The 20,928-nt window shown below is 33.2% G+C and overlaps 1 protein-coding gene across 2 annotated transcripts in view; it reads left to right on the top strand.

Moving 5' to 3' along the window:
• LOC118188680 (CD166 antigen homolog) overlaps positions 1-20,928 on the top strand; it is a 622,864-nt gene that overhangs the window by 354,504 nt on the left and 247,432 nt on the right. For both annotated transcript variants that reach the window (XM_085818316.1, XM_085818317.1), the window contains exons 2-3: positions 1,189-1,299; positions 14,755-14,958. In XM_085818316.1, the coding sequence (XP_085674442.1) occupies positions 1,189-1,299; positions 14,755-14,958 (315 nt within the window). The remainder of the gene's footprint in view (positions 1-1,188; positions 1,300-14,754; positions 14,959-20,928) is intronic.

Below are 20,928 nucleotides of genomic sequence, written 5' to 3'. Positions count from 1 at the left end.
AGAAGCCTGAAGAACAATTAAAGCTATTTTATATGAAACAACTGTCGAGTCTGAAATGGATCTGATTGCAAGAATCATCTGTGTTGCTGCAGACATCCAAGGGAATCCATTAGTTTTTGACCACGTTCGCCGTCATGCCATGTGTCCGTAGGTTAAGACATGCCTCATTTGTAATGGGGAAACTCCGAACATTTTTCAAAACATTTTGAAATGGTATCATCTACTACAGCATATGTAAAATTTGTGAGCAACAAATACTTGCAGTAACCTACGACTTGTGTCATTTCATTTCTTGTATCTTTGATACGACTTTCCCTCGACGCTCCGATTATGAATTCATATGGAATTCTAAATCCTTTCGATGTGCCCTACCTTCCCTTAAAGTCTGAACCAATAGTTTTGGGACGGAGTCCATCTATATCTATATATATATATATTCATCTGTTACATATATTCCTAAATATATTATTTCTTTGAATAACTTATTGCATAATTCTCTTTCTTCTCTCTCTATATATATGTATATATAATCAAGCGACAAAAATTAAATCAAAATTTAATCATTATGAAACTTAAATCATCATTTATTATCCTTTGATTAATCAATTAATTCCTCAGCATACTGCTATAGAAATAAAGAATAATTTATTTAGAAAGAAAGAAATTATTCTGAAAAATGGAAATAACGATTGAAATCAAATAACTCAAATTGAATCGAAACGAATTGATTTTTTCCCTATTTTCTGAATAATCCTGCTTTTTTTAATTTAAAAAATTCATAATTAAACTTTCTTTGCGGGGAACAAAATAGCCACAAGGCGTGTATTTCTACAGTAGATAATATGTTAGTCATTGGAAAAAAACACCGAAATGTCTACGCATTGAAATCTATTGAAATAATGTAATATAGTTTTTTTTAACTTCATAAAGATTCAGTCAAAGGGAATTCTTAAGGAGAATATACCAAGGTATTAAATGAAACCATAAAATATGTATAATTTGTTTCAAGAACCTGATTGTATTATTATTTTTCACATTAAATATTAATGGAATATGAACTGAGCTTACACATATAATAATATACTTATGCTTTCATTATAAATAAATCAGGGTTGTGAATTAAAAGTTGAAATTCACAGAAGTATTTACATAATTTTAATATATTAATATTTTCGTTTTGCTTTTCAGTTCCTCCTAAGGAAGCAATCATTATGGACGAGTATGGTCAACACCTTTATGGAGTTATTGGGCCTTATAATGAAGGTTTTCCTCTTGCTCTTGCGTGCGAAGGCGAAGGAGGTATATTTCTGCATTCTTAGAAATGCTTTAAAGCATATCATAACTTAGTTGACTTAAAAATTTTAATATTTTCTATTACCGCTTGCAGTGTAATTCTGCATTTTCGTTGATCACAAAACATTTTTGTTTTAATTTGCATATCGCTGTAGCATTAGGTCTGCTGTTATACAAAAAAGAATTAACTATTTTGCCTATAATTATTTGCTTTTTTAATAACTCTAACTTAACTTTTCTTAGTCGAAATTGTCAGTTGCCAGAAATGTTGGCAGAACTGTTGTTGAGAGAACTCACTAGCAAGTAATCTCAGAATATCCTTTGATCCTACCAGTTCTATCTCATCTTTAATATCTTCGGATTCCAAATTAACGAGTTTCGCTTTTTGAAGTCACTAGCCAAAACAGAATTCAATTTTGCCAAGTACTAATGGTTTAACTTATTTGTAATAATAATTTGTACTAAAATTAAGTAAAATAAATGAGTTTTTGCTTTCTACTTTATCGCTAAATTTACTTTGAAATAAGTCTTAATCTTAAGTTCTCTTTCCTTTAATTTACTTAGTTCCTGTAATTACCTTAGTTAATAATTAATTTGTTTGTAAATGAAGCTCTGTTTAGAAACGCAAAATTGTAAATTAGTAAGACAGTAATTAAAAGAATGTAGGTAGAAATAAGCAACAGAAGAGGTTTTTTCTAATTATACTCTAATACTGGAGATCAAATTTTATTCACCTGTCGGTCATTACATTGTCTGTCATAAATTATATGTTTAATTTTAAACAATATCTTTAGGTGCTCTTAGACTTTTAGTAAATACGAGGTTTGAGATAATTATTTAATTGGGTTGGCAAAAGAATAATTTCTGTTTGCATAAATAGATAGCGTTATGTTTGTTTTGCTATTCTTCTCTCAACCTCATTTTTCTTTTTTTTTATATTTGGTATTTGACACTTTCAAAGAATACAATATCATATACAGGTTGTTATAAACACAAATTCTGTTTATTTTTGTTTACAACTGTTAGTTCACTCTCAATTTTATCATAGAATGCAAAAATAAACAATTTCGACACACATTACGTTTTATTTCTATAAAGGAAAGAAAGCAGCTGGGACTCGAAAAGAGATATGTGAAGTTAAAGGTGTTGATTACTTAACAGAATGCATATATCAGAATCGGTTTAAAAATCTCGTTCCGGAGATTTTTCACTTGCACATGACCAGCGTTCTTTCTGTCCGACCTTCTGAAGATGCTGAGCACAAATTCAAAGCCGAAAGTCTATCAAATCGTCGTATAATTGTACGAGAGATTGCAAAAAGGTTAAATACTTCACTAACACCAACTGGAAATCTCGCAAGATATCTTGGACTCGTTAAGAAGCCGGATGTTTTGGTTCAGTATGAATTGAAAGAATTTCGTTGATCACAATGAATCAATATTAGTGGTATGCATTTCAGACATAATGCAATCGACGCGGTTTTGAAACGAATTACCACTGATCATGAAAAATGAATGATCTACGATATAATATTAGTGACGCATCCCGACCCTCCTGGCACACTTAATGTCGCCCTATGGCCTTTCTGGCTGCGCCAGAGCAAGCTAGAAACAACACCTTCAACAAACGAACATAAAGACCATAACTAAAAAACAAAATTAAAATTAAAATCCCTACTGCAAGCTTATCTATCTAATAAATTTAATTTATCATCCACAATTAAACCAAGATATTAGTAGATATAATCTTCTCCATCATTTTCCTGGCAAATTTTTTCAGTCTTTTAAAATCATTTAAAATATATATATTAAAAATATCATTTTTCTTAAACTCGTTCCTGATATCAGTAAAATATTTACATGTTTATACATAATGCTCCGAAGTGCCCGGTTCTTTACAGATATCACAGAGGTCAGACTACTGTAATTTAAACCTTTTAGAATAGAAAGAAAAACGGCCATGACCTGTAATGATTTGGATGACGTCAATGTGTGAATAACATAAGCCTTTTTTAAGTTTAACAAATTTCAGATAACCTTTATTTCGATCTGACCTTTCCCACTCCTCCCTCCTTTATCATAAATACAAATTTCATAATAATCACAGCTTTCCTTGTTAATCCCTGGACATTAATAATTCGAACATTAACATTGGTAATTGCCTCCTTGGCCAGTGCGTCTGCCCTCTCATTTCCAAAATGTCCAACGTGTGCCTTCACCGAACTAAACACAATATTTTGATCTTCCCTCAAGTCTTCAATTCTCTAATATCTACCATTAAAGGGTTGTCTTGATCAGGTCGTGAGAAGCTTGAAGGACTGTCATATTGTCAGAATAAATATGCATATCATATTTCCCTTTAAGAACTTTCTTAATCCATTTCAGTGAATAAAAATAGCCATAGCTTCTGCTTGAGCCATAGCTTCTGCTGAGTTATAAATACTGAATTTAAATTTATTATTCTCAATCTCTGTTCCATAAGAATGTATAACATATGCGAAAGCAGTGGCGTCTCCCAGTCCTGACCAGTCTGTATAAATGTCAATTTCTCCTATTTTTGGAGCATCCAAATAATACGGAATAAAAATCTTTTCAGCAGGGTTGATCGAATTTAAATCAAATTTTTCAAAAGCACACCGTCTTACAATAGAATTTCCATATAATTTAAAATCAATATTTCCAGTTCTTAAACGAAATTTATCATAATAAAAAACAAATAGTTTGGAGAGAGGGGGCATACCGGCTAGGATACAAACAACCTCAGTAGAGGTCGTTCTGAAACATCTCGTAAGCTTTAGTAACCAAGCTCTCTGCATTGTTTCCAGTTTCATACGAAGTCTAACCAGCTCCTCCGCCCGGCAACCCCATACGCCTATGCCATACATAATTCGAGGAATCACAACATTCTCGTAGATTGACCTTATTACGGCATTTTTCATAGACAATGATGATTTTATGGTTTGATAATTTTCCGTATGACAGAATTTCACTGGGGAAGTTCCTCCTGTAATAATTTAAAATATATTCTGATTTTTTATGAACCATATTAAAATCTGAAATAAAATTTAATTTATCATCCACAATTACACCAAGATATTTAATTTCTTTTCTAAACTTTATTCTCTGATTCTTATATTTCAACCTTGGTTCTCGTGTCTGCTTTCTTGCACGGAGAAAGAACACAGCGTTTGTCTTTTAAATATCGAACTTTAATCCTTCTTTTTCTGCTTAATCCTCCTAATTCACTAATTGGTCTACAATATATTTAATTGAAAGGATCATAGTCCAAATATGATGAATCAGCACAAATAACCTATAAAAACAACTAGGGGCAGATGTTCTCTCTAGCCTGTTAGAGATTTCATGCCGCCGCTGAAATTGTTCTATTACTTCTTGAAATTACTGGAAGGCAAGTCGAGGACGGTTACAGAATATCTTATATCAATTACAGTTACACAACTGCAATACCTATTACGGTGATACAGGTACCGGAACCAAATGTCGCGAAATGGTCGCCACACCAAATTAAATTAGTCACGAAAACTGTTGCCAATTTGGGGACAGTTTGCCAAATTAGCGAGATAGCTGTTTACTCAATGTTAAAAAGACTTGTCCCTGTATTCTTACTTTTCCTGTAAGCTTTGTTCCTTTAGGTTTTCTTTTTACATTATACAAAAAGAAATACAACAACTTCGCATATAAGTTCATTAAAATTATCTATCTATATACAAAGTTCTTAACAGTATGTTAACTAGATCCGTTAATTAGCAATTAATTCCTTCCAGTAGTCGCAGTTTATCCTATGTAGGGATCAACTAGTGTTGGTCAAACTTCAATTTGAGCTGGCTTGTGGTTATGACACGGAGAAGTCGTCAGTGTGTGCAGGTGCAAATCTGTATTCTATAATAAATAAACGTAGTGCAAGTTTTAGTTTTTCTATCGGAGACTTTGCTCTTTTGCATTTTTTTGCAGTATCCATGATTTTCTTAAGGAAATTTCAGGTTCTTCTATCTTGCAACAAGTCTTTAATAGCGAATGGAAGTTTTTCGGTCACACTGCTAGAGGAACTCAAAATGATTCATTCGTGTATTTAAGTTCTGTTGAAAATATTTGTTTGTCCTTAGCATTTTTTCATCTGTCATATATTTTCAGAAATACCTGGTAAACTTTTGAATTCCAAAATTAATCACCTATGCATCTAAGGCATATGGCTTTTCTTCTCTCAGCAAAGTACAGGCAAGGTGGTTTTATATATACTTAAAGCAATGCGGACAGTGAAACATTCGAATAATACATACCCCGATCTCTGAAATAATCGGATGCTTTCCTGTTTTGTAGGATCTTACATTTGTTTGGAGAGATAACACTCTCCTGATCTTAAATATTTTTTACCTTTGTCAGTCCTTCGACAAAGAACATCGGAAGTTTTTCGATTCTAGCTTTTGCTTGGCTAAACTGGTCAACAATTCTTTTTTATGTCATCTACAGTGGTGTTTGAGTGGCGACCTCTGATGACTGCCTTGATTGGAAACTCCTTGGGAACTTTAAAAACGCTGAGTTGGATCTCCTTTTGTAAGGAACGTTATTTTATTCATTGATTCACTTTCAAATTTTATGAAAACGCACAGTGCTTTACTAGGTTACAAAAAGAAACACTAAGTCCTATATTTCTGTATTTCTACAGTTTTTCCTGGTACTCAGCGAAATACAACTTTTCAATTTTCCAAAATGTCCGAGGAAATTCCTTAAGAATCTGACAGAGTAAGAAACTGGAAAACTAAATTCGTTGGTTGATATAAAAATAAATAAGGAGAATGAAGCAGCGGCAGTTGGCCAAACGCTCCTGCAGGGACAAGCTCTAGAGAAGAGCTTGACCAAATGAGCTATAAGGGCCCCTGCAAAGGGAAGGAAAGTCTTGACAAGAAGGAAATACGTCCGTTGGTCCATCGGTAGTGGCAGTTCCGGTCACACTATAAATTGCAGCATATCGAAAGTTTGCGCAGCTAGAAAATACTTTGGAAAAATTACATTATTCAATTACAGTTCAAGATAGTCGTGTACCGCAAAATTGCGACATTGAGTTCGCTGACAATATAAAATAGATAGAAAAGGATGTGAAGCCTTTCAGATTCTAGGCGCAACAAAATTCACAGTCCACACTTATACTACACTGAATGATTAAGGATATGGGTAGGGCAAGGTCAAATATAATCTGTCTTCATCTAATACTACGTATGCTAGAAGGTTTGCAATGCCTGTTAGATCGTTTGCTTTTGTCTCAGAACTTTCTGTTTACTCTGTGAGGATACTTACCCATATATTCGATCTTCAAATCAGAATCTTTCTATCTCTAATGAAAAATGCAGCTTCTGTAGTTATTCGCAGAATAGTGTTCTGAACAATGTTTATTAATTACCTTTCGTTCGTCTAAGTGTGAGATGCATAGGTGAATATTGGTTTGACAAAAGCTGTGTAAATAGGCTTTTTCCTGACAATTGTGAGCATAGGACGTTTTAACAAAGGGAAAAGGCTTCACTGTATATTGCTTTGTTGCAAACGTTGCTAATATTCGTTAACTAGGTAAAAGACCTGTTGAAAGCAGCTTCGAGATATTTAGTTGTAACCGGGGTATCTGCTGAGTAAACCAGATAACATTATTTTTTTTATTTTATCATGATGTAGGGTTTATATTTATTTTAACTAACATTTATTTTAAGTTTAAACTATCTTTCCTGTCAAGCCTTACTTTCCCCTGGAACTGCCAATGCCAGAATATGTAAATTTGAGTAAAACGCGCAAGTATTCAAATTATCAGCGGAAGTATTATGATTTAAATAGGAAGGAAACGAGTTCGGTGTGTGATATTCTTACTTCACGAGCGCGGAGGTAGTTAGCGAGAAATTGAAGAACCCCGCGTTTCGGCCTATGTGCTTGGCGGGAAGTAGTATTAATCGTTCAAGTGAGCTTCAAGTCTGCTGAATTAGCAGCGGTATTGTAAAACGCGGTGAGTTAGTTATTTTAGAGAGCCTCGTAGTTAGAGTCTTGTCTTTAAGTTCTTTTCAGGTTATTATTTTTATTTGACCGCCGAGTTGGCGCCGTCTGTAAGCGTCAAGAGCACGCAATTGTAATTTATTACGTTGAATAAAAAGGGACTTAAACCCTTTACAAGATTCTGTGTTTTATCCTGTTTTCACAGTCACCCCTTGGTTGCGTGCAAGTTGGAGGCGCGCAACGTTACAATGAATTATGAATTTTATGATCAACAGAACGTGAGATTTTTCCTACATCAAGTTAGTTTTCAGTACGGCCCCACAGTACTATTTTCGGAAATTTTTCCTGCTGTTTAGTTATCGTATGACTAGGTCTTCCGGATTTTACCGTGATTGCCGTACAGTCTGCATAAGAGGCGAGCATGACATTATGAGCGGAAGAAATTTTGAAAAAGGTCGCTTGCATAAATAATATAGAGAATCGGTCTTAATATGGATCCTTGCAGAGCCCTTGCGAGGATACTCTTGGTATTAGAAACAACATTTCCAATTTTCACAACGAAAGTTCGATTTTCTAAGAAATATTTTAAATTACGTACGATTTCTCTTGAGATTTCCATGTTGATAAATATGAAAATAACTTAATGCTAGATGTTGTCAAAATATTTTGCCACGTCTAGCATTAGTGATGCTGTACTCGTTTTTTTAAGCATAACAAAACGCATAAATTTTATTATTTGTGCAAGTTCTTGAAAAGTGATGCAGAATAACTTGGTTTTAATTCCGTCGTAGCTACGTTTCTTCAAAATTCTGCTAAATGTCGAAAGCAGGTTGGTAAATCTGTAGTTCGCTGGATTTTCCCGCATATCGAAAACAGTATTTTTATAAGCAGTCGGTTAATGATGCTAGTGTACTTGAAAATAATAGTACTAAGCAGATACTTGAGCATTCAGTTATAAGGTTATTTTCTCCTTCCTTTCCGCATGCCTTCGGGGGGTATTGGTAGCACACTTGGCGCTTATTCGAGAGGTCCAAGGTCACATCCCAGCAAAGGCATTGTAATTTTTCATGTCTCCCGCATCAAAATATCGTAATGACTCTACAGTGGCGCACGAAATAAAAACATGGTTGATGATGATTTTTCTACACTAGGATTTCGCGATAGGGTTCCCTAATCAACGTCATTTCTCAGAGCTGTCTTAGTCTTAACAATTTATTTTATCTCATGTGAACAATAACAGCAAGTTTGGTATTCCTCTTTCTGCGATACTAAAAGCGATAAGAGTCCCCTCAAGCCGCAGAACCAGGCACAGAGGTTCAACCTCTGCCATCGCAAATTGGAGAGAGGAACGCATTGTATTTGTGACACCGTTATCCATGATTTGCTACCTGCCAGTCGCAGAGGGACATTACCTAGCGCAGCCGAGAGGCTACTCCGGTCTACTTCCCTCATCTCTAGGACTTGCCTGACCCGCGGGCCGCTCAATAAATGATCTTTAAAATAATACCCCTGAACCACTAGGTTCGTAAGTTGTATTCCCCCGTTGCCGCGTCTGCCTAGGTACAGATCCTAGACAGCAGGTTTGCAGAGTTCTCTACGTCGACCTCCGGCGGGCACCTTTCATGTCAAGTGCCAAACTTGGAAAAATTACTCATATTTGAAGGCTTAATCCAGTTATTTACAAACTGTGCTGTTTACTACTTTCATTTACGGTTAGCCGAAAAATTTACTTTTTAAGACCGGGTTCTCTGAGCTGTATTTATAAGGAATATATCCACAGTCTGGAGTTACACGAGCTTCGAAAAGTTTCGGAAAAGGTCGCTATGGCCCGTCAGGATCGTATCTCACATTTCACTTAAAGTATTTTTACAATTTGAACGTTGCCACAATCAGAACACAAAAATCAACAATTCCATATCAGAAACAAACACTGGCATAAAAAAGTGTGGCCATGAATACAAAGAGTGAATAATAACGAATAAACATATGCCCAATTTTAGAATAATGCGATAAAAAGATTTAGGTATATAAGGATATATATAGCCATATGCATTGCAATATGCGATATAGCATACTTGAAAATTAATGTTTTTATTAACATGCTTATAAAAACCATAAGCAATTAAATGAAAATTCTAAAGAAGCAACCAATCTACAAGAAACAATTCAAAAGTTAAAAAAGTATCAATGTTTGGAGCATTATATTATAACGCAGAGTATTATTTTTCCCTTAAAAAGAAAAGCATTTAATATCGTAACTTAAGCATTGCTTCGTATTTCAGCTGTCACTGAGGAGACCTTTTTCAACAGTAAACTGGAACATCTTTTTTGTGTCTTGCACTCCAAACAACCAATTTTTAGTTTTTCTCAATCTTTACTTTCCATTTTTTTGGAAGAATTTAATATATCGCTTTTCTCTCAAATTGAAAAAAATCTATTATTTTCTCAAGCATTCTTTTCATATAAGAGACTTTGAGATCTTTATGCGGAACATCTGACAGCAAACTTAAGGCTCACTAAAAGAAAGATATTTCTCTCTTATTTGATCTTTCTGCCTACACGCACGCACACGTACAAGAAGCTTCTTTTAAACTCTATGCCATAAATTTATATTATACTTAAGAACATTCGCTTTGCAAAAAACAGTAAATCTTGAAAGGACAGCAATTTACTTTTGTTTCATAACATACAATAAGTGCTTCTTACGAAAAATTATTTACTTTGTGAATATTTTCATCTCTTCATTCGTGCTCGAAAATGCTTATAACGTTTGCATATGAAGCAGAGTAAATTTCAGGTTTTTCTGTCTGAATGATCCTCAAAGCTACATTCGTATTTTAACTTCGGTAGTTAGCTTCATTTCTGGTTGTGAGACATCGTACAAAAATATTTTATGGTTTGTTTATTTCTATTCTATGTGCACAGGTAATATTAAACTTCGTATGGAGATTTTTCATATGATACAGAAATATTATTGCGGTTTCGTTTCGATTAATTGTCAACTGAAGATTCGCATTTTGAACAAAATATGTATGAATTATTATATTTATATAAGTGACACCAAATGTAATCAGAAACGCAGATGAAAGTAAATTAATACGAGTTAGAATATTTAGCTAAGGAAAAAAATCTAACAAATTTTTAGTAAATGCTCAGCAATTAAAATATTACAATCAAAAAACACTTATAGTCTGTTTTTTTAAAATATGTATTTAAAGCCATTCTGATACTTTCCCATTTTCCTTCGTAACACGTATCTTTGACACCGTACAACATTTATTTTCTCCACGGCATATGACGCTGCAAACCGAATCAGCCTTCAAGAGTGCGCTTTACACAAAGCGAAATACACTAAATAAAATTAGGGAAATCAGTTATTGTACTCCATAATCTGCCACAGCTGCCGTTACCATGGTTGTTTCAAACTAAAATATTAACTAATTTCAGAAACCTTAAAAATACTTTTAAGGCAAAAGTAATAAAAACGCCGTAAGCTGTGATAAGTGTAAAGCTCGCAATAATACAGGTTATGATTACGTACTCAAATTAATATATAGAGATAAATACAACTTTGTACATAATTTTGAAGCAATTGTTTACCGCGGCTATATCTTTAATTTTGTTTAATTGCACTAACGTCTACAAAAATTTAACAAACTATTTAAATATTTATCAAGGTACCTTTCATATATTTTTATTTAGAAATATTAATAGAAATTTTTGCATAAAACTTTTTTAAAAAGGCAAAGTTTCGACAAAAAGAAGTCTAAACTATAATTAAATCATTAAAATACTTGCATGCACTAATATCATTTATAATATGCAGTTTTAAAAACATTTTATATCCGTAAAAGCGGTAATTTTTCCTTACCAACTCTGTCACGAATTGCACGTACACAATCTTACTTTTAAAAAAATATTTCTCATCTTTTTTCCAACAAGCTTAATAAGTGATGGATAAAACATATAAGGAATAAATATGCTTTTTCTTACAAGCAATGTTTAAACAAAAAACTTTTTATACTTAAAACACGCAATTTAACAACAACAAAAAATTATTATAATATTTTTCACGAAGTTTTTTGGAAGCGTAATTAGAGTTGTTTCTTGTAAGGAACAAAAGAGATGATGTTATATATCGATATATTTAAACATATTATTTTTTCATGGTTTGGTTCGAATTTTAAAGTTGTTATGTCGAGCTTTTTTTGACAATTAATGGTAGTACTTATTAGAGATTTTATAAATTAAATATAGAGCTTTCCAGAAAATTCGAAATCTTACGCTCAGATAAAATATATCTTTTCATATATTCGACACCTATAATATATATATATATATATATATCAGTTGTATCCCTTTAAAAGCAACATATTGATTCAGTTTTAAAGATGATTGACTGCAGCCTTTCGGAGTTAAGGTCAAAGTTAAGTCTATGCTAAACATTCGATATTGTGAGTCCTTTCCGTTCGTATTTCTTGTACATAGTCAGTGGGTTAAATATGAAGCAAACTGAATTGTCTAATTGCTTTGCTAAAGAAAAAAAACTTACAATGAAACTAATTATTTTTTGACCTTACAATGTTTCACTGCTTTGGATGATTTCTCACCCATACTTACATTCACTGTAACTAAATGGTATTCTTTACAGCTTTATTTCGCTGTAAGTAACCTTCTAAGAACCAAACCAAAACTCTGTATCATTATGTCTGGCTGTTGGCTGTTTCAAGAGAATTTATATACTAAGTATAACTATTAGGATTTTAAAATCAATGTGAAAGTGTACTGGAATTTCACGAAGATATTTGAAACTTCTAAACAAATTAGATGATAGCTGAGATTATGGAAAAGAATTCAAAAACATTATAAATGAAGTAGATAATCTAGAAGATGCTTGTAGTGTATGAGCAAGTTGTGAGAAACGTACATGATGTTAATAGCATGAGTAACAATGGTATCATAAATACTAAAACACAAGATATAGCATTAAGGCAGCAGTTTAGCTATAAGTACACCTTATGTGCAGAGAATATATTTAAACTTATTCTAAATGTTAAATTCGTCAGTTTTCAATATTCTGTGTTACTAAGCTGTAAACAATTTTCGAGACTTCTCAGGAAAATTTTGTTTTCAATATGATGATAAAATATTTTGCATTTAATAAAAAAAATCTCCTTTACAAGCTACAATTTATATAATTACATTCCTGTAATTTACATCCCTGTTAAAAGAAAGTTTTGTGAACATTTACGTTAATAATTAAAATCTGTGAGATGAAGCAGGTCAAAATGAAACCTTGAGTAGTGTTATTTTTTGGAAGCAGAAGAAATGAAACTTATGCAACGCGTTCGCCGGGAATCAAACCACGGACCTCTGGAATACGCGCCCAGCGTGCAGACCACCACATCACGGAGGCTCGCTAAGAAGGCGAGAGAAATACCTTTTAGTGTTTGTGCAAAATTCTGCTACACAAGCGCAAGTATCCCACTATTTACAATAAACTAACGTTCCTTAATAAGTTTAATTTATTTTTTGTAAGAAATTAAAATAATAAATGTTGATAGAAAAAATTGGAAGTTAATAAGAAGGCATTTTAATGGTATACGAAAAATTGCATGACAAAAAGACAAACTAATGACTAAAAAACGAATAAGGATGAAATTTCTTCAGCATATGAGACAGGAATGAAACGAACATATATACTTCATCATATATAAATCATATATACTTCACAGAAATCAGTGGTTTTTTAATTGCTATGCTCCTATTGAACTGAATTCTTCTAAATATTTTACAGATAATACTGTTCGATAGGCTTTCACAATGGCCAGTATAATGTGAATGTATTAGCTGCTATATACTTAAATTTCTGTTGCTCTTCACGTGTTTTCTCATACCACATGGATTTCTGTCGCCATATATTATTTGAAAGCAGAAATTACTCAATTTAGGATCTATATAGATCTCACTGTTCGACCTTTAAAGATCACTTTGCTCGAAATGTTGCTCAGTTTGATAATGTTTTAAGTCTTTGTTCCAGCCCAACGAACTCCCATATGAGCTAATTATCAAAATCTGAAATATCATCTATTTTCACGTTGCTAGAACGAATGCTGTCAATTACTGCTGGGAAGCATTTTTAAGTAGACTCATCATGAAACTGGAATTAGCACGTCATGAGCCTTTCATACTAATTTATGTAAAGTCTTCTGACATAATATCCAGGGCCCATCAGCGGCCGAGCGGTAACGTCGCTGAACACTGGTAGTTCTTTCCGAGCTTCGAATCCCGCAAACGAGCTGGCTGTATGGGTGTTTTCGTGGATTTCTTCATGTGTAACGCGTATACGAGCCAGTTTCCCTTGAAAGGTGCTCCCCGAAGGCATCCCTCACTTAAGGCAGATAGTCCTCGAGTGCTTTGCCGTAATCTAATAAACCAAACCAAACCATAATATGCAGACTGCGTACTTTATTATAAGTAAAAGAATTAAATTTTAATTTAAAATATTTAAACTTTATGAGGTATTTCTCCTAGCATGCCTTCGTGGTGTTGTGGTCTGCACGCGCCCAGCGTGCAGACCACAACCAGAGCTCCGTGGTATTCCAGAGATCCGTGGTTCGATTCGGGACGACGGCGTTTCTAAATTTTCACTTCTCCTGCTTCCAAAACTATACGTAATGTCTCTACAGTGGCGCCCAAACTAAAAAAGCGGTTAATGATGATTCTCCACACCCAGGATGTGGCGACTGTGTCCCTTAAGAACTCCAATCGCCCTTTAAAAGGAGGAGTATATAATGTATTTCTCCCGCCTTCTTAGCATGCCTTCGTGGTGTGGCGGTCTGCAAGCTGTACGCGTATTCCAGAGGCCCGTGGTACGATTCCCGGCGACGGCGTTGCTCATTTTTCGCTTCTCCTGCTTCCACAAAAATATCTATTGTCTCTACAACCTTATTTTAAACAAAACAGAAATGGAAAGCTGAGATCTCAGATCATTTCGAGAATTTACATAAAAATCAGTTTATACCTCCTTTAGTGAATCGCTGCCCATGCGGTGAGTAAATGTCTCATTTGAATTTCGGGAAGCGTATCAGAAAGTAGACATCTGATACGCATCCCGAAGTCTTGGAGCAGTAGCAGTTTGCCTCGCATTGAACTCTTGAGGATTAAAAGGGTCATTTCCAATGAGTTTTCGTTATTTTTTCTTACATATGCAACAGACATGAAGCAATTGTCTTTCCAAAATAAGTTACAAAACTATCTTTATTGGAATCTGCAAAGTGCTGAAACGAAACCTCTCTGCTTAGATAAATATATCCACATATGATGCACTTCACTAACCAAAGCAATGGCATCCATATTTCCCTCAACCTTCTAAATGCTATTTTGCTCCATATCTCAATATCTCTATTAAACGATCAAAATATTATAAATAAGGTAGTTCGTTCATTAAAAATGGAATTTCACTTTGCAGGTGACCCTTCCCCGGCTGTTAAGTGGTGGCGAGAAGCCGAACTGCTGGATGATTCATACTACATCACTCCTCAAGGATTCGCTCGCAATGAACTACTTCTGGCCAGTCTAAAGCGAACGGATCTCATGACGAGACTCATGTGCCAAGTATCCAATTCCAATCTCACAGCCCCAGTTACAAGTTCGGTCATTATTGATATGAATCGTAAGTTGAAATTCTTCTTTGCCTGGAGACATTTAACATATTTAATGTTAACACTTCAGCCTGCTTTGTAATGTTGCTGTTCTTTCAGTGAAGAGAAAACCTATTTCCATACGTAGCATAAAACACAAGAAAATGTTATAAAAACCAATAATGGAAAGATTTTAAAACATTCAAAACGTATGTTGTATTATTTAAAACGGTGTATGCGATATTGTTCCATATCAAATAGATCCTTTCTGAAAATACTTCAGCTTGTTGGTTGTGTATTTAAACCTGAGAGTACTGATAAAAACTTCAGTTTGTTATATTAATTTCAGCATAAAATGAAATTAAAACTTTAATGATTTTAAAACCTACTTTCTTTGCAGCTTTGTGACGTATGCAATGAAACGGTAAATTTTATTTTGATTAATCCTTGACGCAAATACGCAAGCTTTCATTATTTGTTTTTACATATTCTTTTGTTATATATAGAACAAAAGTGAAGGACAGAGCTAGAGGAAAATTAGAATAGATGGTAAATAGATGAGAAAAATTAGAATACAATTATAATAATTGTCATATCCTTAATGCGTGTTTCGGCACGATGCCATATATTTCTCAAACGAAATGACGAAGAAAATCAGCTTCTTGTTGGCTTAACATTCTTAGTGTTATGTGTTTAGAAACAGCTGCAGAAATTACTTAGCCCATATCATATTTTCCACCTTTTTATTTTAAAAAATAGCGAATAGTAAATGTTATAATCTATGAAACTTTCATGGCATGAGAATTAGATTTTTAGACGTCAGAATTTCAAGCTAGTTCTGATATAGCTGGCGAAACAATTGCCAAAATTTTATAGTTAATTTTAGTGATTCCAAGTAACTTTAATTAAATATTTTTTCAATTAATCTGATGAGACAAAGACCGAAATTATGTGTTTATTTGTTTAATATTTAAGTATGAAAAAATCTACAAAATCCATTTTCGCTTTAAATAAAAAACGTCTAATGTTTTGAAAATCCCTTCATAGCGGCAACGGTTTCCATTTGGCTAGTTTGTACGCTAGATGTATCCATCTCTTATGATATCCAATGTAAAAAATAAAATTATTTCTTTTATTTTTTGTGGAATAATATTTGTAACAATAAGGTATATGCAATTTTAATTCATTTTATTAGCATCTGCTGCCTCAGTATAAGATTTTGAAACTTTTTGTGCTGAGATAAGATAATATTAAAAGATATACAAGCTTTTTTAATATTTAAGTTAAACCGTGTCCTGTCTTCCATTTTGCTCATGTCACATATATTTACATGGACCAGATGGCCTCACAAATTTAAAGCAGTTGCAAGAAAGTTTAAAAGTTAGCGAATATTAACTTCATCTTACGTCTTATTGCTTGAAGAGATGTTATTTGTAATTATTAGAGCTCTTCCAGACTTCCTCTTTAGAGAGAAAATGTGTATTAGTAGGATGTCATCCTAACAGAATACTTCTACAATGGTTAGTTAATGATAAAAACCAGGTATCTTTTTAAGTGAAACTGAGTTTGATAAATTTGCATTATTAAGACAAATCTCTTAACATTTACTAGCTATTGACAATAAATAAACCACCTTTCAGAAGCGGTTGAATAAATACTTTCGAATTTATAATCTGTGAATATGTTAGCTGATTGTATTCAGGATAATAACACACTGGCATTAAAGAAATAATTTTCAGTGTAGTTCGATTAAGTGAATATACTTTTAAGAGAGCACGGATATTTGTAAATGTGCAGTTCCTGTGTGGCATGGGGGCACTCAGAATACACGACAAACCAAACGTTCTCTCGAGTTCTTTAGTGGTAAGGATAAAGGCTTAGAAGACCTTTGGACCCTTTCCCTTAAGAGCTCTTGATCAAAACTGGGGCGAAGCTTGGCAAAGTAGTACTGACGCTTATGGTTCTCAAGGTCCACGCCAAAGAAAGACACAATCCTTCACTCCTTGCTGCAATGAAATTCGTGAGCTTGCTCTAATTAGGTCAGACAAGTGAGATAATCCGCAACAACAACAACACATATTTTCTTTATACAGTAACTCTCTTGACAATCGAGCTTTGAATAAAACTAACTGTCTATAATAAGTAGATTTAACTAAGTCACTTGTCTATGCAAATGTAGCTTTAAGTATTTTCCATACTAGAACTTCGGCCTGTCGCTTTTCACTGGGATAGAGGAAAAGCATAATTAATGAAAAAACTATGTACAGTTCCTCACTTTGTAAATTCTAAGTTACTGTTGAAAGTGAAGAATCTTATGAACTGATAAACGAATAATCGCTTGAGTTCGTGTAACAAGAAAAAACAAGATAGAAGGGTAAACTAACCCTTTATTATTCCAACTAAGATCTAACAAAACTCCTTCTTGGGGTGTACAATAAAGCCGAAACTTGGGCTTTGAACTTAAGAGACTAAAAATAATACTAAACTAATTTTAAAATAATGAGGTATAGCCGAAGCTATCAAACATTCTAACAGAGTTGTCCCTTAACATTAATAGACTACGAAGCTATTAAGGGCCTAAAGTACGGCCGAACATGATAATAGCTTACGAGAGAGTAGCCTAAAAAAAAGGCGGACGCGTGCAGACAGAATACCTGGTATCTCTCTCTCTAAGACCGAAGAACTTCGCGGTTAAATACCGCTCTTCCTCATTATGTATTCAGACGTGATTCTAAAACTACGTTCTGGCCGGAAGTAGTAAGTTGAAGTTAAGAATCGACAGAAAAGGAACTTAAAATTTAACTGTTAATAAAATTAACATAATCCTTACAACTATTAAACAGTAAAATTATTGCGCATTGTAGATAATTAAAAGATCGTAAAATGAAAAAAGTGAGAATTTGAATACATTACGATAGAAATGTATTCAATTTGAATACGTTACGATAGAAACTACTTTTTGACAACCACAAAAAATATATATATTGTCAATTGCTTCTTGATTGAATTTTTTTACAGAAGAAAATATAATGTGTCTAAAATTTAAGATGTTTTCATCGTCTCCTTTTTACGCATCCACTTCAACGCGACTTTGCTAGATATTTTGCAAAGCTTCGTATCTCTCGCCAGAGCTATAAATTATGCTTTTCTAATTTTTATGTCTTTGTGGTAATTTTTTTCTTTGTAGTAGTTCGTTTGTACACCCAAACTGGAAATTAATCCTCAAACCTCTGAAAGCTAACAAGAATACACATAGTGAAAAATAAACTTATTCTGCGAATATCATTTAGAACTAGTAATAATAATACTGCGTAGCTGAATCTTTTGCGAAACGATATTGCGTTACTATACTTGCCATATTTATAGAGAGGATATAATATAAATAGCAAGAATGGTGTTTCGTTTCAAAATTCTTTTCCAAAAACGAATCATATGGAGATGCTGGGTTGAAAATGTGATTTACAAGCGATTAATTATATAAAATAACAGTTTATTAATGGATGGATGAGAGAGTAAATAACGTTAATTACGTAGAATTTCATTTTGAACCAAAAAAGTCGCACGTGATGCAAGATGGAACTAATCGTTACAAAAACGAATAGTTCAAAGTTTTGTTGTAAATTTATCGTGTTACACTTTATGGATATTATTTAATTTTTTAATAAATCATTGCATATTTTGTGACAATAACTAATAAATTAGCTAATTATAAATATTTTACGTATTAATGATATATACTTTGGCAAGAGAGGGAGTATTTTTGGTTCACAAATTCGATAGCGAGTTTTCAGTGATTAATATATATGGGTCGAATATGGGTCGTAACAACACATTTTTACTATTCTTATAATGATATCTGTCTGTATGTGTGTGACGACATTTCTGTCCCCAATAACTCCACTAAAATTTCCAAAGCATCCTCTTTCCCACATTTATTTGGCACTTGTATAAAGATTTGATTATATTTGGGATAAAATTACACAACCGGAAATGGTAGTTTACGTGAAACCCATAGCAATTTTTAATGGATAATCGGAAGCGGTACTTTATTTAAAGCCTATAAAATATAAGGAAGCTTTTAATCAAAAAGTATATAAAAACATTATCCAGAACTTTCCAGTTTTAGTATTTAAGAAATTAATTTTATATTAATCTGATAAACCTGAAATGATACTTTACTTGAAGTTTTAAACAGATTTATAACATAGAAGAGACTATATTATGGTATTAAAAATATATTATGAGATAAGCCAAACCTTCTTAAACTTAGTATATAAAACATGTATGTGATTGAGAACAATATATTTTATTTATAAGTATTCTTGTAATTATGCCAAGTGCAATGACAATAATCTCATTATAAAGATGAGCTCTCGTTATGAAGCAGTTGTGCGTATCACTCTCAGTCCGCAATTTTGTGTCCGTTTCACTCGAATCGAAAGGATTCAATTCACTTTTCAAATAAAAGGATGCTGCCAACAAGTGTTATCGCTATGTTAATAATATAAAAAATATAAATACCATAGCTAAAAAATATTTGTGGCAACACTTAACAACACCTCGTCCGGAGTTCTGGCCCACCAGTGACCGAGCGGTAAAGTCGCTGGATACTGTAATTTGGTGAGATTCGAATCCAGCGAACGGTGCTGTCTGCATGGACATTTTTGTGGTTTTCCCCATGTCTAACATGTTATACGAGCGACTTTTCCTTAGAATGTCCTTCACGAAGGCATCCCTACGCTTAAGCAAATATCCGGAGATCTAAAAGTTCAGAAGCTGTAAAAGTCCTAAACAAATCAAATATCCGGAGTTCTAAAATTATGCTTAGTTTAAAAATCTTATGATTTCGATGCTCAGTTTAAAAATCTTATCATTTTTTGTTACATTTTATGTGGAGTCAGTGAGAAGAAAGTGATGCTTAATAAATAGAAAGACAATTAAAAAATCTCTTATCTCATTATTTCTGGATATTGGTATTATGGACTGAAAAAACACTCGAAAATACTAATGGTATATGGCAACACTTAACATACTATCTGAAATTCTAACATGTCGCTTTTAAATTTGTGTGGCTGTTAACTCACTGATTTGGGAATCCGAAGAGCTGTATATCCAAAGAATATACTAAAATCGATGTAGCACATTCAGATGAAAACATGAAAATGGATGTGTACATGAGCACGTATAGTTATCCTTTTCCAATGTATGGGACAAGAAAATAATAGAAAAATAATAGCGTTTATACTTAACATTGAGCCATAAAATTTGAGAGCTTAAAATATTTATTTACAAGCGATCAATCATTTCCATGTCTTAAATAGAAAAGAGTTTCAAGTAAAGTATCATTTGATACATTACTTAAAGTTTGAGATCATGTACTAGCCACATAAAACTTTGTTTTTAAATTTATCTTCTAATTCTAGGCTTCCCTATTGGTCTGCGTGTTTTTTAAACTGCTGTATCTAAAACTATTTTACCACCACCTTCGTAAAAATATATTAAAAAGAATGGCGCAATTCAGACCTGCTTTGACCAAGGCTCAGTAAGGAATTTCCCAGGAAATTATTCCAGAATAGTAAAGAAATTCTCTGTTTTGGAGCATATGTTCAAGTACTCGAAATTCTGCAGTAGGAGATATGCATGTGAATTCTCTCAAAAATTTCTCATTCACCTGTCAAAGTGTACGTAGTACTTAATAACCCCCGTAACTGGCTAGTAGCAGTAAAATATTTCTTACTGGAAAAAAATTTAGTTTTAATCAATAAGCGTTCAAGGCCATTATTCGTCATTTCCTAAAATTCGTATTTCAATAACACATGGAGAAACTGGATGGTCGGATACATTTGAATGCTTACTACTGAAAAATAAATATCAATTTTATTTCATGAATTTCATGCAGGACTAGCATTATATTTTACACAACACTATTTCACAAAAGAATGTAATCAATACGAAAACAATCATTTGAGTGGTAGAAACATTCTGAAGTATGTGAAATAATG

This window comes from Stegodyphus dumicola, chromosome 6, assembly GCF_044657685.1.
Source record: "Stegodyphus dumicola isolate Sdum_Otavi_A_Nest chromosome 6, ASM4465768v1".
In the NCBI taxonomy this organism is placed as follows: domain Eukaryota; kingdom Metazoa; phylum Arthropoda; class Arachnida; order Araneae; family Eresidae; genus Stegodyphus; species Stegodyphus dumicola.
The sequence above is the reverse complement of the archived record's forward strand: the minus strand, read 5'-3'. Positions and strand labels throughout refer to the sequence as shown.